Source organism: Mauremys mutica, chromosome 1, assembly GCF_020497125.1.
Source record: "Mauremys mutica isolate MM-2020 ecotype Southern chromosome 1, ASM2049712v1, whole genome shotgun sequence".
Taxonomy (NCBI): domain Eukaryota; kingdom Metazoa; phylum Chordata; order Testudines; family Geoemydidae; genus Mauremys; species Mauremys mutica.
Window position 1 is genome coordinate 123,178,282 of NC_059072.1, and position 16,574 is coordinate 123,194,855.

A 16,574-nucleotide genomic window follows, 5' to 3' on the forward strand; every position below is an offset into this window, starting at 1 on the left:
AGCCACACGCAAAGCTACTTGTAGAGTTAGAATTTATCAACGAATAATGATTGAACATATTAAAGTTATTACTACTCACCAATACTTTTAATGCGACTTTTGCCATTTGAATATGACTATAAACAAGAGGGGACTCCGGCCTAGGGCACAGGATTGGGATGCAGGAGGAGGTGGGGGGTCTGGAAAGGAGTTTGGGTGCAGGAGGGGGTTCTGACCTGGGGTAGGCGGTAGGGATGCGGGAGGGAGTGCTAGGTGCTGGCTCTGGCTGGAAGGCGCTTACCACAGGTGGCTCCTGCCCAGTGGTACAGCAGTGCTCAGGCAGGCTGCCTGCCTGACCTGGCCCCACGCTGCTCCCAGAAGCGGCTGGCTGCTGGGCATGTCTCTGCGTGCCCCTGGCGGGGGGCAGCTCCGCATGCTGCCCCCAGCACCATCATCACAGCTCCCATTGGCCAGTTCCTGGCCTATGGGAGGTGCGGGGGGGAGGTGCTTGCGGGCACGGGCAGCACACAGAGACCTGCTGCTCCCTTTCCCCCCACGGGGCACACAGAGACATGCCAGCAGCCAGCCACTTCCAGGAGTGGCATGGGGCCAGAGCCCTGCAGTGCTGCCGGCCAGGAGCCACCTGTGGTAAGCGCCTCCCAGCCAGAGCTTGTACCTCGCACCCCCTAAAAAAACAGCTGCCTGCAAGGGGGGCAACCTAAGAGCCACATGAAGCTCTGGGGCTGCACGTTGCTGACCCCTACCCTAAGTACAAGGTAGTACAGAGATTCCCTGCCCTAGTAGGAGCTGCAGGAGGGATTATGCTTAAGGAAGCCCCCAAGAAGGATACAGTGTGAGGCCCCTCGGTGGCAGCCCAGCTCTACTCCACAGTAGTAGTAGGAGCCATGGCTTCATCTCTTCCCCACCCCTTTGGGTGAAGCTAGCCTTGAGCATCCATTGCCCTTGAAGGTTTCCAAGGGCTTTAGATGCAGTCAGCACACGTGTGAGAAGCCAAAGTATGAGGGAGGTTCTTTGAGCCATTCTCCTCTCCCTCATGTACCAATGCAAGGGTTAGCTCAAATCTGGCCCTCTGTTTTATTGGATTTACAGTTTAGAACAGCACAATCTAACAGGTTATTTTAAATATCTCCATGCAATACAAGATATATGAGAAAACGGAATACAATAGATTACAGTACAATAGAGGAATGTAGGAACTCCACAAGATATGGAAAAAATCCACCAATTTGAAGAAAACTCAAGGTCAACTTCACATCTGCTACTTGCAGCACATAAGCCTTCCCGGAAAAAACAAAAAAGAGAGCCACAGACAAGAGAACACTAAATCTTTTATGTACCCATGTAGATATGAAGTGGCACACTGACTTAAGTGGGCTGGATTTTGACTTTAGGTACAGATCTGAACTGGTAACACACTAATCCACGAGGGGACATCATGACACAAAAAATCCTTCAACCCCCTAGTTCCTTCCCTGTTTGCTCCTAGTTCCCAAAGGTGGTAATTTTCTGATGGCCTATACCAGGAGTGCAGAAGGGGAGCAGAGAATGGCTATTGCCAGGAGTGAGTATTAGTCATAGGAGTTAAGGGTTTGTAGGACTGGGTCCTTTACTTGAAGCTGTAAAATCAGTGGGATAAGGAACAAAGAAAATCTTCAACTTTTTAAGTTCTCCTGCCAGATGGATCCATAATTAAACCAGTTTGCACAACAAATAAAAATTGTACGCTGCTAAATTGCTAGACTAATTCACACAAAAATGTTAATGAGATGCTTTGGCAAAAGCATTAAATGAAACTACTGTAAAATAAATCTGAAATCTAAATTTAGAGTCAGTTGTTGCAATGTTACAGACGCAGCAAATGTCCAAGAGACCATCTCAGAGTGGTGGGGTTATTTACTATAACTTTAAAAAAAAATTAAAGCAACTATATCCATCAAGCTTCTAACATCATGAGTCTGTCCCTCCCTTCCCTTCTTATTCATGTTGTCCACAAGTTGTCTAGCTGCTTTCAAAACTACTCAAAGTGTGTAGTGCCACAAAATGGGGTTAGAATAACAGCACTGATTGGGCTTGCTTTGGCTGAACAGATTTCAAAATAGAGAGAGTTTGGAAAATGTCAATCAAAATGGCTCATTTTTAGAAAATATCTCCATCAAATCATCTTTTCCGTGACAAAGTAAAAGATTTTAAAATAATGTTTTTTGTGGAAATTGAATCCTAAAACTGAACCTTTGCCAATGTTAGCTAAATAGCTGTGAAAGTTCTTCTTTAGGATTAAACTCCTACAGAAGAAAATTTAAAGTCTTCTCCTTTGACACAGACAACATGATATTTTAAATCCTTTTAAAATTTCTAATTGTTACGGATTAATTGTTTAATAGATTCTTTTTCTGGAGCATTTACTTGTTTGGGGCTAGATTGGGGCTACTTTTGCGGGTGAGCATTTATTCACACAAGTAGTCCCATTGGTTTCAAAGTGAGTAAGGGCTGAATACTCTAGCCGTTAATGAATTCTGCCTCAGTACTACTAAATTATGTAGTTGACTTAAGGACCAAATTCTGATTTGGAGTATGTGTACAGGCAGAGCAGTAAGAATCCACTGTATACGTTTAGGCAGGCTACCTGGACCAGGGTTGTGAAAGGGTAAGTAAGGGCACCTGCTTATTCCTTTCCCTGAGCAAGAGAGTAAAGAGCGATCAGGGAAGTTCAGGGTTTGGTTTCAACTCACTGGCCAGAACAACTGAGCTAGCATGAGAGTCAGGCGAGCAATAACTTAACATCTCCCAGGAGCAAAGGGGAACAAAGGAGGGAATGTTGGTTGATTGGTCCACAATTCCTCCCCTGGGATGTTTCCAAGAATGATACAGCTATACATCATCTACTACTATGGGCTGTGCCTCACCACAGAATGGAGTCTACAATGATTATTAAGGCCCTACCAAATTCCTGTCCATTTTGGTCAATTTAATGGTCATTGGGTTTTAAAAATCATAAATTTCACAATTTCAGCTCTTTAAATCTGAAATTTCACAGAGTGTTGTAATTGTAGGAGTCCTGACCCAAAAAGGAGTTGTGGGAAGGTCTCAAGGTTATTGTAGGGAGTGGGGTTTGCAGTACTGCTACCCTTACTTCTGCGTTGCTCCTGGTGGTGGAGTTGCCTTCAGAGCTTGGCAGGTGGAGAGCAGCGGCTGCTGGCTGGGAGCCAAGCTCTGAAGGCAGAGTCGCTGTCAGCAGCAGTGCAGAAGTAAAGGTGGCATGGTACAGTATTGCCACCCTTACTTCTACGCTGCTGGTGGGGTGCTGCCTTCAGAGCTGGATGCCCGGCTAACAGCCGCCGCTCCCCGGCTGGCCAGCTCTGAAGGCAGCGCAGAAGTAAGGGTGGCAATACTGCTACCCCCCTAAAATAACCTTGTGAGCCTTCTGCAACTCCCTTTTGGGTCAGGACCCCCCAATTTGAGAAATGCTGGTCTCCCCCATGAAATCTGTATGGTAGAGGATAAAAGCACACAAAAGACCAGATTTTGCCAGGTGGGGAGACGATCCATGATGCATTTTTCATGGCCATGAATTTGGTAGGGCCTTAATGATTATGAATGCCTATGATCTGACACAGTTTAAGATCATTTCTATATGAGAAGATTATGTCATAATGTATTAGCGTAGACAGGAGCACCGCCAGTTTTTTTGGTGCCCCCAAAATGCGGCCCCCAACAGAGGCGGCGGAAGGTCCCACCCCTGAAATGCTGCCCCAACATAGGCAGCGGAAGGTCCTACCACCAACGACCAGGGCGGCTGAAGATCTGGCCGCCGCGGTCGCCGCCCCCCAAATGTTAGCGCCCTAGGGGACCTCCTAGGTCGCGCTAGCCCAGAGCGTAGATGAATACCACCTGCTTGGAGTCCGATTCTACTTTCACTTACATCACTGAACACTACCATTCACTTGAACAACCCCATTGAATGGGACAGATTCAAATGGGGTATAAGTGAGGGAAGAAATGAGACTTGAAAGTCAGAGCTTCTGAGGCTTACATTGTGAAATTCATGGAGGACATGTGCATCAATGGCTATTAGCCAGGATGGGCAGGGATGGTGTCCCCAGCCTCTGTTTGCCAGAAGCTAGGAATGGGCAACAGGGTATGGATCACTTGATGATTACCTGTTCTGTTCATTCCCTCTGGAGCACCTGGCATTGGCCACTGTCAGAAAATAGGATACTGGGCTAGATGGATCTGTGGTCTGACCCAGTATGGCTGTTCTTATGAAATAATAACACAATTTTCTAGTATTATCAGTGCCTTGATTTCCAGGATGCTACAACCCAAAAAATAATGGATGGATCCAACTCAGGCTTATTTAAAACACAGTAAAGAATAATTAAATAAAAATTTGGCACATACCCACTTCGGCCAAAGTTTTGATACATGACTCCACCGAGGCTTTCTGTGCAGGGTTTGGCCAGGTACAGTTGTAAATTCTAAAAGCAGACTGAAGCAGTTGGATAAAAACTGGCTGATGTGTCTGAAAACAAAAAGGTAAACAGCTAATTTTAGACTTAAAATCATCCTTACAATTACCCTAAGTTATGCGCCACATAAATTACATGCATGACTTTTAGCCTCTATACTCCAATTAGAACTCAATTAAACCATCGTCACTCTTCAGTACAGGATGCAAAATAAACTAGTTTAGCATTCTTATAGAGTGTCAAGCCATGCAGTCCTTACTCAATCAAAATTCCCATTGATATTAAACAAAATAGAATACTGCAGAAAAAAATGGAGAGATTTCTTGGGTCCCAAACACATGGGAAACTTTCCAACTTGGGCCACAAAGATTTCCTCTTTTAGAAGCACAAACAAAAGTTCCTCGATCTTGCAAAGAGATAGTCATGCAAAGGCCCAATGAAGTCACAAAAGCCAGATGTGAAGCTCTGTGGAGAAAGAGTCCTTTGCTGGATCAGGGTCATCAGGAGTACGATTTGTCAAGGGCATATTTACAGGAGGCATTACACTGTTAGTGCGAATCATGAGGAGTGGGAGAGGAAATAAAGAAGGAAAGAAAGTTGCAGCACTCCCCTCCAGCGAGTGGAAGACGACTCATTAATGATCTGAATTACATATTTGTTGTAGTCTCCCTTGTTCTTACCTGGAGGCTGGTGCTGTTATCTGAAAATGGAGAACTGAAGAAGCCACTCACAATGTTCATTACTGGTTCAGTGACATACTTCTCCAAAGATGTGTCTGCATGTTTCCGGTCTGTAGTTGTGTTGCAAACCTACAATGAAAAAGAAAATATTAGTTTTTGTTTACCTGTGATCTTTTAACATTTTAAAAGATAAACACACACACAGTATTGATATTTAATCCTTTTTCAAAAATGTTAATTTTTATATTAAACATATATAATCAAGATACCTACCTTGTGGTCAAGTTGTATTCTATTTAATTATCTTTGTTCCTGGCTGCTCCACTCCCTCCTGATCCCTACCTTTCCTGAACTAGATCCTCTAGTTGAGCTGGCTACTCTTCCCCTCACCATGAAACAAAGGAGTTTGTTGGATAACACTGGTCATTCCTGTAAGCCCACACATCACATGCCACCTTACATATCTAGACAGACTAAGAGGAAAAAGGATCATTCCTCCAGGTGGGTTGGAGGAGACTTTAGAGAGAGATGGAAAGATAACCCTATATTAGAAGAGTGAGAAAGATCAGTGGTGCTGAATTTGGAGCTGGTTTCAATTATTACAGCCAGATGGGAAAGATGGAGCTCCTTCAAAGGAAGAGAGTTTTAAAAACCAAAACCAAACAACCAAACAAAAAAGGACAAGTAGGAAGTGAGCACAGACATGACATAAAAGCAAAATTCCATCTGTTCAGTCAGCAGAGGCCAGCAGCAGCCTCCATAGTAACAACCTGCAAAAACAGTCAAAGACCCACCCACTCTGCCAGGTGAGCTACATGGTAGATTCATCATGTCACGGTGTTAAGTGTAAGACATGTTCAAAAAGGAAGGAAGGAGCAGAGGGGAGAGGAGGACATTGGGAGAGGGTTGGAGCTGAACTGAAATACTTCTTAAGGCCAATTAATGGGCTGTAAAAGAATGTGGAATGATTCAACTTCTGTACAGCATCCTAGAAGACAACATCCATCATTTTATGCTGCATACATTTATTATGGTAAAAAAAAACTGAGGATTTTTTTTTGTGGGAGAGGAGATTTTATAGCTAGGGAACTGAAGAACAGAGAGAGAAAGTGATTTGCTCACTCTCACAGAGAAAAAACTCATTGGCAGGGCCAGAAAGAGCATAAAGACCTGTATCCCAGGTCAGGCCATCCATCCTTCTGATTATGCAGTACTGTAGTGGCACATGAACCTTATAAGCCAGAAACTCTGGCAATATAGTCAGAAGTGTTTAAAAGAAGTTTATGGAGACCTCAAACAGCACCAGTCATTGCTGGGAGATGAACAAGTCACTTACCTTGTGCAGTAACAATGGTTCTTTAAAATGTGTCCCCCTATGGGTGCTCCACTGTATGTATATATGATTGCATCCTTTTACTACTGATCAGAGAACTTTGGTAGCAGCATCCGTTCAGTCTGAACATGCGCTATTTCTCCCTTTGCTCTGCCACAAGGCTAACCAGCATTGCGCAAGCGAACTCTCCTCAGTTCCTTCTCTATTGCAGAATCCATGATAAGAACTCAGAAGTAGAGGGGACGAGGGTGGGTCATGGAGCACCCATAGCAGGACACATCTCGAAGACCCATCTTTACTGAACAAGGTGAGTAACTTCTTCAAGCAGCATCCCAATGGGTGCTCCACTCTAGGTGACTCCAGAGCAGTATCCCCCATGGAAGGCTGGCGCTTTGGAGTTGAGTCTACTATGGACAATAATACTGCGGAGTCAAATCTAGCATCGGCATCGTGATGGCATAGTGTTCTATAAAGGTATGCACAGATGCCCAAGTAGCTGCTCTGAAGATTTCCGGGATGGGGACATCCTTGAAGAAGGTGACCAAGGAGGAAACCAATCTTGTGGAGTGGGTACCGATAACAGATTGTACATGGAGGTACTAAATTGCGAGCCTCACAACAGTGCCTGATTCAACTCGCGACACATTCAGAGAGTCTCTGGGCTGATGTCACTGCACCTTCAGACCTATCCGCAGTGGAGAAGAAAAGCCTAGGAGATTTTCTAAAAGCCTTTGTCCTGTCCAAGAAGAAGGCCAGGGCTCTCCTTACATCTAGTGTGTGTAGAATGACTTCCCTATTATCCTGGTGAGGTTTAAGATAAAAGGTCAGGAGGTGAATGAGTTGATTCATGTGAAAGGCCGAAGTCACCTTAGGGATGAATTTCTGGTGTGGTCTTAGCATAACCTTGACAGGAAAGAGCATGGTAAATGGGAGGGGGGTGTCATAAGAGCTGCTATCTCCCCAATCCTTCTTGCTGAGGTGATGGTGACCAGAAACGCCATCTTCACTGATAGTTGCATGAGTGAACAAGTGGCCATGGGTTTGAAGTATGGTCTGGTCAGTCTTTTTAATATTAAATTCAGGTCCCATGGTGAGGTAGGATGTCCGGGTTGGGGAAAGAGGTTTGCTATGCCTTTAAGGAACCTCTTTGTAGTTGGGTGCAAGTGGACTGAATACCCTTCTGTTTGTTGGTGAAAAGTCGCTATTGCCACTAAAATATACCCTGAGCGAGTTAATAGATAGTTCTGATTTCTTAAGAGTCAGTAGATAGTCTAAGACTAGTGGTAGAGTAGCAGATGCCGGGGTAATATGTCTGGAATGGTACCAAACCTGATCCACTTTTGTAAGTCAGTACGACAGATAGTCCGTTTCTTGTTGTGTAGTAATACTTCCTGTACCTCCTCAGAGCAGGATCTCTCTACATGTTGGAACCACAAAAGAGCCAGGCCTTGAGCCGCAGTATCTATGGGTTGAGATAGAGAGTGCACCTTCATTCTGCGAGAGGAGTTAAGAAGCGAGTTGAAGAGGGATTGGTGGACACGTTGCCAATTGTGACAGGTAATGGTACCACCTCTGTCTTAGCCAGGTAGGAGCAATCAATATGACGTTTGCTCTCTCTCTTTTTATTTTCAATATGACTTTCAGTGTGAGAGGAAATGGGGGAAAAGGTGTAAAGTCCCTTGTCCCATGAGAGAAGGAAAGCGTCCCCTAAGCAGTGCTGTCTGAGGTCTGCTCTCAAGCAGTATCATAGGCATTTCTTGTTCAGGTACATGGCAAACAAGTCTATCATCAGTGTCCCCCATCATTGTGGGGGACAAGGACTATGTCATGGAGTATCACTGAGTCCAACTCCCACTTGTGGTCATGTGGGAAATTGTGACTGCTGTCGTGTTGTGCACTTCCGGTAGGTAGGCTGCTAATACTGTAACGCTGAGGGAAATGCACCAGTTCCACAGCTTTAGTGCTTCCACGCAAAGGGAGGGTGATCTGGTGCTCCCTTGATGATTTACGTAGCACATGAACGCTATGTTGTTTATCATGACCTTTGTGTGTGTGCCTCCGATCAGCAGAAGGAAGTGAGTGCACACATTCCTGACCACTCTTAGTTCAAGGAGGTTGATCTGAAGACACCTCGTAGGGTGACCATTTGCCCTGTACTGTGAGGCTGTTGAGATGTGCTTCCCACCCTATGAGAGATATGTCGGTGGTGAGGAGTAGTGACAAAGGAGGCTGTGTGAACCGAATCACTGTCCAGACAATTTCTGGGTCCTTCTACCATGTCAAGGGTTGTATGACCTCGGTGGGTAGCAACAGTGGTTTGTCTAGGCTGTCATTGTTCGGCCTGTAAACCAAGCTGAACCATGACTTATGCGAAGTCTGGCATGAGCCATCACAAATGTGCCTGCAGCCATGTGCCCTAGAAGCTGAAGGCAATGTCTGGCTGACATTCAATGGTGGGCTTGCACTGTCTCTATGAGTGTGGAAAGATTGAGGAATCTGTTGTGGAAGCAGCACTCTCACTTGTACAGAGTTGAAATCAGCTCCTATGAATTCTAATCTCTGTACCAGGGTTAATGTCGATTTTTGTACGTGATTTGTAGGTGCAAGCTTCTGAACAAGTCCACAGTCATTTGGGTAACTCACAGAGCTTTGTCGAAGGAGCACATCATGAGGAGACATTTGTCCAGGTAAGGGTAGATCATGGGAGTGTAGGTAGGCCGCCACTACAGAGAGGACCTTGGAGAATATTCTGAGAGCCAATGAGACGCCAAAGGGGACTACTCTGTACTGGTACTGCCCACAGCGTAAATCTGAGATATTGTCTGTGGGATGTATTTTCTCTTCTGCCCAGGTGTGTAAATCCCTAGCAACTGCAGAGTAGCCCTGGAATCTTTAAGCATGTGGAGAGATGCATCTTTTCTGCAAACAATTCTGTGCCACATCCCACCCGATCCAGGGCCCCACCTCTTCCTCTGCAGAGCAGCCCTTGCCGCAGAGCCAGGGCTCAGCAGAAGGGCAGTTTAAATAATGTACAGAGTCAATGTTATAAACGTGACACAGGTCTTTGTGACCCCCCAGCTCTCCCCCAGTAACACCCAGAGGCCCCCGTCCAAATCAGCCAGATACCTGGTGTTTGCAGCCAAGCCATTTTTGGGGTAGGAAGCTAGGAAAATGTTCAGAAAGGGAATGATGGATATTTGTGAAATACCTTAATTGCAAAACCCCTTTTCTGAAGGTTACCAAACCTCCCAGACAAATCCTACATGGCCTAGGAGAGCTCAGGGGATCTGGTAATTTTTAGGAGAAGTTACAGGGAAGTTAAAAATGGATCTTAGTTGTAAGTTAGGATCAGTCTGAACTATGGAGTGGCTACTACTGGCCCATTACATCCGGGTGAGTGTCTCTATAGCAGCATTGGGCCTGATCTGGCTCCCATCCCCTCTCCAAGGGTTACAGCTGTCTGGAGATGCCTGCCTTCCACGCCTTCCTCAGTCACACCTCATTCATTCAACAGGACAATCGAGTACAAAGTGGGGGGATGATCTTATTCTACTTCTAGCAAAAAGACACTTTTCTTTTACCTTAATTATACTACCTCAGGCGCCCGCTATAACATATTACCAAGGTTCAATACAAAGTCAAATAAAAGTTATACAAAAATGCATAATGCAGAGATTTATCTACAACTGCATTGATTGACTGCTGTGTGCATTAATATAGTGACCCCTGGGTCTTTGAATGAGGCTTTATACTTGCGGGGGGGGGAGGGGCGAGCGGCGAGTCGGAGGCGAGCAGGTGGGCAAGCAGCGGTTGGGCAAAGAGGCGAGCAGTGAGCCAGCAGGGATTCTAGGGGCGGGCATGGGGGTTTCTGGCAGGGGAGGGAGGAGGTGAAAGGAGGCCAGTGGTGGGTGGGGGACTGACATGGGGGGACACAGCAAGCAGACCCAAGATCAAAGGGCACCAGGGTCTGGGAGGGACATGGGGCCAGCGGCAGCGGGATACTGGCCTGCAGAGGGCACTCCAACAGCGGGATGAGCTAATTCCCGAGAAGACCAACAGGAGGCGCCACCGGGGTGAGTCCTGCTTGCTTACACGAGTGCTGGGGAAGGGGGTATTTCGGCGGCGGTGGGCGGGGTCTCGGCCCTCAGCTATTTTCTTTGGAGTAATATGGCCCTCGCCACTTTACGAGTTGTGCAGGCCTGGTCAGAGGTGTAACTTCTTCCTCAATATCAGCCTCCTGTTCCTCCATCACCTCTTGAGGGCACTTCATAGGTTCCTAGTGGGCCTGCTAGAACTTTGGGAGGCATGATGTCTATATGCCTGCCATAGATCCCAGTAAGGCCACTAGGATGGTGGGAACCATTATTGTCCATACCAGGGAGGCTGAGAATCAGATGGACAGTACGGCTGAGGAGGTCCAGATTGGTAATGAGCACTATAAGGTGCATGGAGGGAGCGACGGGAGTCCACCTCCTCCTGCTCACCGCCTGACTCCCCTCTGGAGAATAGGGGTGCACGGCCCAATGCCAAACGGGAATCTGGAGTCTGAGGCACACTCAGTTCCAGAGCCCCGGTACTGAGTAAAGGAGACTCAGATATGTCAGATATTGTAAGGTCTCTTGAGTATCTGAAGTCTTGTGGTGCCATAGGTACCAGTAGTGGTTGTCAGTGCTGGGATGACTTTGCTGATGGAGTTGGTGATGTAGTCTAGGTTAAATGATCCAATGGTGTTTGGAGTACCGTTGACGGTACCAATGCTGTTGTCCACACCAATGGAGTCTTCCCCAAAGCAAGGTCTCTGTCCTTGTTTTGGCCAACCGGTAACGTTTTATTGCCTATGCCTGTTGGGCTCTTAGGCAGCCCAACGTGCTCCATCCACATTTGGATGGCTTCAGTGCTGTCAGTTCTGATGATACCGAACGAGCTGGTGATCTTTTTCCGCTGGTTCATGGCTCGCTCTGGAGATTCACAGCTCTCTTTTTAGAAGCCTTATATGAGTGACTCATAGTTGCCTTTGTATGCTCACTACCGTTAGATGTAGAGGGCTGTGATGAAGACTCTTGCCGCCTGGGTGAATCTTGATGCAGATCTGAAGATGGTTGGAGAGCTGCTTCCATTAGGAGTTTAAGTGTCAGCTCTCAGTCCTTTTGGGACCACGGTTTCAGCTGCTGGCGAAACCACACTTCTGGGGAATGTGGTTTTCCCCAAGGCAACAAACACAATGAGGGTGTCCATCTATCACTGGGATGGCCTCTTTGAAGTTGAGACATCTCTTAAAGCCTGGTGAACTGGGCATACCCTGTCCTGAGGTGGTCCCCAGACAAGGGAGGCAGGTGAATAAAAATTAAAATAAAAAAATAAATTTTAAGAAAAAAAAGAAAAAGAAACCCAAAGGAAACTAAGGCCTGGTCTACACAGGGGGTGGGGATCGATCTAAGTCATGCAACTTCAGCTACGTGAAAAATGTACTGCGGTGAGTCGACTGCTGACACTCCCCCGTTGACTCCGCCTGCGGCTCTTGGCCTGGTGCAGTACAGGAGTCAACGGGAGAGCGCTCGTAGGTTGATTTATCGCATCTAGACTAGATGTGATAAATCGACCCTCACTGGATCGATTGCTGCCCACCAATCTGGCAAGTAGTATAGACAAGCCCTAAGTAATAGCAACAAAAGAAATTAAAAAAATTATTAGCAAGTATTTAGTGGGTTAATGATCCAATAAACTGACATCTAAAAGCACCGTCTCTAGCCAGGAGCGGGTGAGAAGGAACTGTGGAGGATTTGCTCACCCAGTGCTGGTTAGCTCATGGCAGAGCACAATGAGAGGGCCAATGCATGTGCAGGCCGAACGGACACTGCTATCAAAGTTCTCCAATCAGCAGCACAGGAATGCAAGCACAGCTACAGTGGAGCACCCATAGGGACACTACTTAAAAAATTTTTTTTACTGTAATCAAAATGTATTTGTAGTAGAACACCATGTGAGTGGACAATACAAGGCACATAATAGGCATGAGGCAGTTAGGGGTGTCTTCAGAGAGCAAGGTAAGACCTAGAGGCATGAAGGACCCTAGAAAAGGCTTGCTTGATTTTAATGTACAAGAACAGCAAGGCATGGAGCGTGTGTAGTGTTTTTTCCCCAACAGCAAGAATGGGAATGGTTATGTAGACAGAAAAGCAACAGTAGCTATACCATAAAACTGAGATAATAAACCCACTAGTGTCAGTAGAGGTGTGACATTTTTCCCACAGCTCTAGTGGAGGTCAACAAAGGTTGAGTTACTAATCCAAATTTTTTGAAAAGATCACAGATCTAAATCCCTCTAGATGTGCCTCTGCCTTTAATTAAGCTGCGAGCCAATTTCTGCTGGAACCAGTAGCTCTGAGGCTCAACATTCAGGATCCCAACAGGAATACAGGGAGCTGCACGGTGCTGGAATGGCGATGTTACCAGCTGCCAAAACTAAATTACAAAACGCTTTGAAGATTTCCCCCTCACTTGTCTAGAAAAGCACTGCTGGAAGGCCATTGAAGGGGTCCATCTTCTTCCATCACAGGCCCCATAACATAATGGCAATCCTATGATCCTCCCTCACCCATTATTATCTCCCACTCTTTACTGGATCTTGAATCTGATAACATAACTGGTCAACATCTCAAATGGAAAAAGAAAGAAATCTAGCCGGAGGATACCACTAGCCATCTTCCACCTTAGCACTCTCTAATAACACAGACTCCTAGTTCCCAGACTCACCACTGACAGACAGTTGTAGCAGCTAAAAGAAAAGCATTTCCCTCCCTCCCTGCCTCCAACGGCAGCTCTTTTAGCTCACGGAGCATAGAGGATCAAAGGATTCTTCTTTCTAACTATTTTGAGAGCTGTCATAATATCCTTTCATGAAGCTAAGAGCCTTCTAACAATCCTGATGGCTACATAAAGCTGATGTATTTGCAACATGTGGACACTGCCTCAGCCCCGAAAAGCAGGTCTCAGCAAATACACTCAACAATTTTTAAAATTTGGTTACCCAGAGGGCCTGGCTGAAGCATGGAACAGAAGAGAGCATTTTTGACATGCTCTTTTAGCTCATGGGGAAAAAGAAAAAGGAGCTACTAACCAGGAAATGAAAGGAACTAATTAGGCAGCTACCCAGAGGGCTTTGCAGGAGAGCAACACAAAAGTGCCCTTTTGCCATTCTTTTTTACCCAAAAAAGAGTAAAGGGACTGTTGGTGGGCTAGGCAGCACAGTGCATTAATAACACACTCACTATTCCCCTCTGAAGAGCTGGAGTTTAATTTCTCTTATCAGAGGACAAAGTGCAAATGAGCTTCATAGTGCCACGCATTGTACCTCTATCTGATGTCCATACCTCTGCACCATTTGGCACAATTTAACGCGATGGGTGGTCTCTGCCCAAGAAAGTCTCTGGGTTGGAGTAGCAGAATGTGTAGAGAAGTGCCTCCCTATATACGTCTGCTTCTATAAAAATGGTCCTATTACAGAGTTAAAGCAAAGAGAGGTTTGTGGATGCTGCTATTGGAGGGTCAGAATTGCACCATGTCAGATAAGAGCAACTCCTCTGTGGGAAAGGGATTAAACAGAAGAAAGTGCTGCTGGCTGCAAGTCAGAGAGGTTAAAGCCTAGAATCCCCTCTAGCAAAGATTCTGATCTTCATTCTCAACTGATCCTGGATTGCCCAGAAGGGGCCTCACTGTAGGAACAGCTACCGAAACAAGACAGACAGCAGCTGTGTAGGGTTTGCAGAAGTCTCATTACTGATGGCCTTCTCCAAAAGAGAGAAGCACACAGACATGGTCACATTATCCTGTTCCCTGAAACACTTAGCAAAAAAAAATAAAAATAAAAATCTATTTGTCTGCTTCACAGAGAGGTGAAGAGGCTCAAGCACCTATTGTACTGCACAAATATCTGAACTTATTCTTCTCTAGGCTATAAATCGTGCTAACTACAGGAGTGTGCTATTTTCTGCTGATAGGTTTCAAAGAAACTATTTCATGAGGCACTATTACTTTGGTGTGAAAGCCCACTGCAGAATTCAATTGCGGTTCTTTCACCTCTTTTTTTTTTTTAATTTAAACTAAAGAAAACACAAGGAGTGAGCATTTAGTGCCATAAAATGTAAGGGACAAAGCCAGGCACCCAGTTTAGAGGTGTGCTGTAAAAGCAGAACAGCTCTCACCTCCAAACAGTTGTTCAGCATCAGGGATTGAATTCAGGGCCTTCAGCATTAAAAGCATGGACCTCTACCACTTAAAACTAAAGGAGTAACTCCATTAGCATTAGCAGTCGGCTCTTATACTTATGCGGCTCAGTCTCTAGAAAGGGGGCATGTAACGCACACTAAACCACTGGGTTACACAAGCTTCCCCATGTCTCTGCTAGTGCATTTTAATCTTCCTAAATTTGCAAAAACACCTGTTATTCTACCTCCTAGGCCTCTCGTAAGCAGAGACCATCAGTTATGACCTTTCTTAGTGTACTTAAATGGCAACTACGATGACACCAAGGCTATGTCTTCACTAGTGCTTTTGTCAGTAAACTGTTGTCGGTCAGGGGTGTGAAAAAACACACCCCGACTGGCATACATTTCACCAACAAAAGTGCCAGTGTGGACAGCGTTTTGTTGGCGGTACACACTTCCTGCCATCATAGATCCACTCCCAAAGAGCAGCAGTGGCTTAATTATGCCAGCAGAAGAGCTCTCTCCTGCCGGCACAGAGCGGCTACACAGGAGACCTTACAGTGACACAGCTGTAGTGCTACAGTAGTGCTGCTGTGAGGTCCGTAGTATAGACATAGCCCAGGAAACTCCTTTAGGCTCCAAACCTAGCCTTTCACATAATGCTTAGAGTATTAACTGACAGTGTCACAGAGCCAGATGCCATAGACTGTTTTAGGCAGTAAGAGCTAGGAGCTTGAAAAAGTGTGGAACTATACTTGCCACTTTTGTCAAGAAGCTGCACATGAAAAAGGGCAGACAGTGATGGCAGTAGGATAAATCAGTTAGCTGAGATGACCAACCAAGGATATAGTCTCTTGCTCTGTGAGCCCTACCATCCGAAGAGAGCACAGGAGCACCAAGGACAATTGCAATTTTAATGACCTGTATAATGATGTGTAATAAATGCTCCTAGACCCACAGTAATTATGAAATTGATCTTGCTGATATACAATGAGTCTCTCACATCCACAATCCAGCCAAATCCAGTTTATACCTTTATCTTAAAAAAATGAAAACAATCTCCAGGGTTCTGATGTGCCTTGTTAAAAGGATGGCAGTGCTTGAGATAAAACAGGTTAAATAATGGTAAGAAAATTGTAATCGAAATTATGCACCATTAAAGAAGATTTAATTCATTTCACCGTCTCATCCATTTGAAAATATGGTTAATAGAACATATGAAGTTCAAGCAGAAAAGTTATTGCCCATTTAGCTATCTTAAATGTGCATACTGTAATATGCAACGCATCATAAAACTTACCCTTGCCATATCAACAAGGAAGTTCTCAAATAATTTCCAAATGTGGTTACTAGCATAGATTTCCTTCATTTCCACCTCAGTGTCCACATAACAGTGATTAACAAAGTTCACATATGCAATCTTCACCTGTAAGAGCAGCAAATATAAAAAACCTCATGAAAATGTGACAATGAAAGCCATCAGCGTGTAAAATGTTTTAATGCAACTGTAATTTGACTTCCTTTTGCATATGCATGATGACACACTTGCCCAATATCACATATGAAGTCTGTAGCAGAGCTAGGAATACAACTCAGAATTTCCTGCATCCTTATCTAGTGCTTTAAAATGAAGGGCAGAGTTGTTCCCTAGGAAAGTTCTGTGATGGGGCAGCTTCCCCTCACTGGCAGAAAAGGGGTTAAGGGTGACCAGACAGCAAGTGTGAAAAATCGGGCACAGGGTGTGGAGGGTAATAGGCACCTATACAAAATAAAACCCCAAATATTGGGATTGTCCCTATAAAATCAGGACATCTGGTCATGCTACCGGTCATCCAGTCCCAGCATCTGGCAGTCAGAGGCTTTGGAACACCCAGAGCATGGGATTACATCC

At 45.3% G+C, this 16,574-nt stretch overlaps 1 protein-coding gene across 2 annotated transcripts in view; it reads right to left on the minus strand.

The window, feature by feature from the left end:
* Positions 1-16,574, minus strand: part of ITPR2 (inositol 1,4,5-trisphosphate receptor type 2) — a 340,900-nt gene that overhangs the window by 156,901 nt on the left and 167,425 nt on the right. For both annotated transcript variants that reach the window (XM_044993884.1, XM_044993892.1), the window contains exons 32-34: positions 15,984-16,109; positions 5,147-5,275; positions 4,399-4,519 (exon numbers count right to left, since the gene is read on the minus strand). In XM_044993884.1, coding sequence (XP_044849819.1) covers positions 4,399-4,519; positions 5,147-5,275; positions 15,984-16,109 — 376 coding nt within the window. The remainder of the gene's footprint in view (positions 1-4,398; positions 4,520-5,146; positions 5,276-15,983; positions 16,110-16,574) is intronic.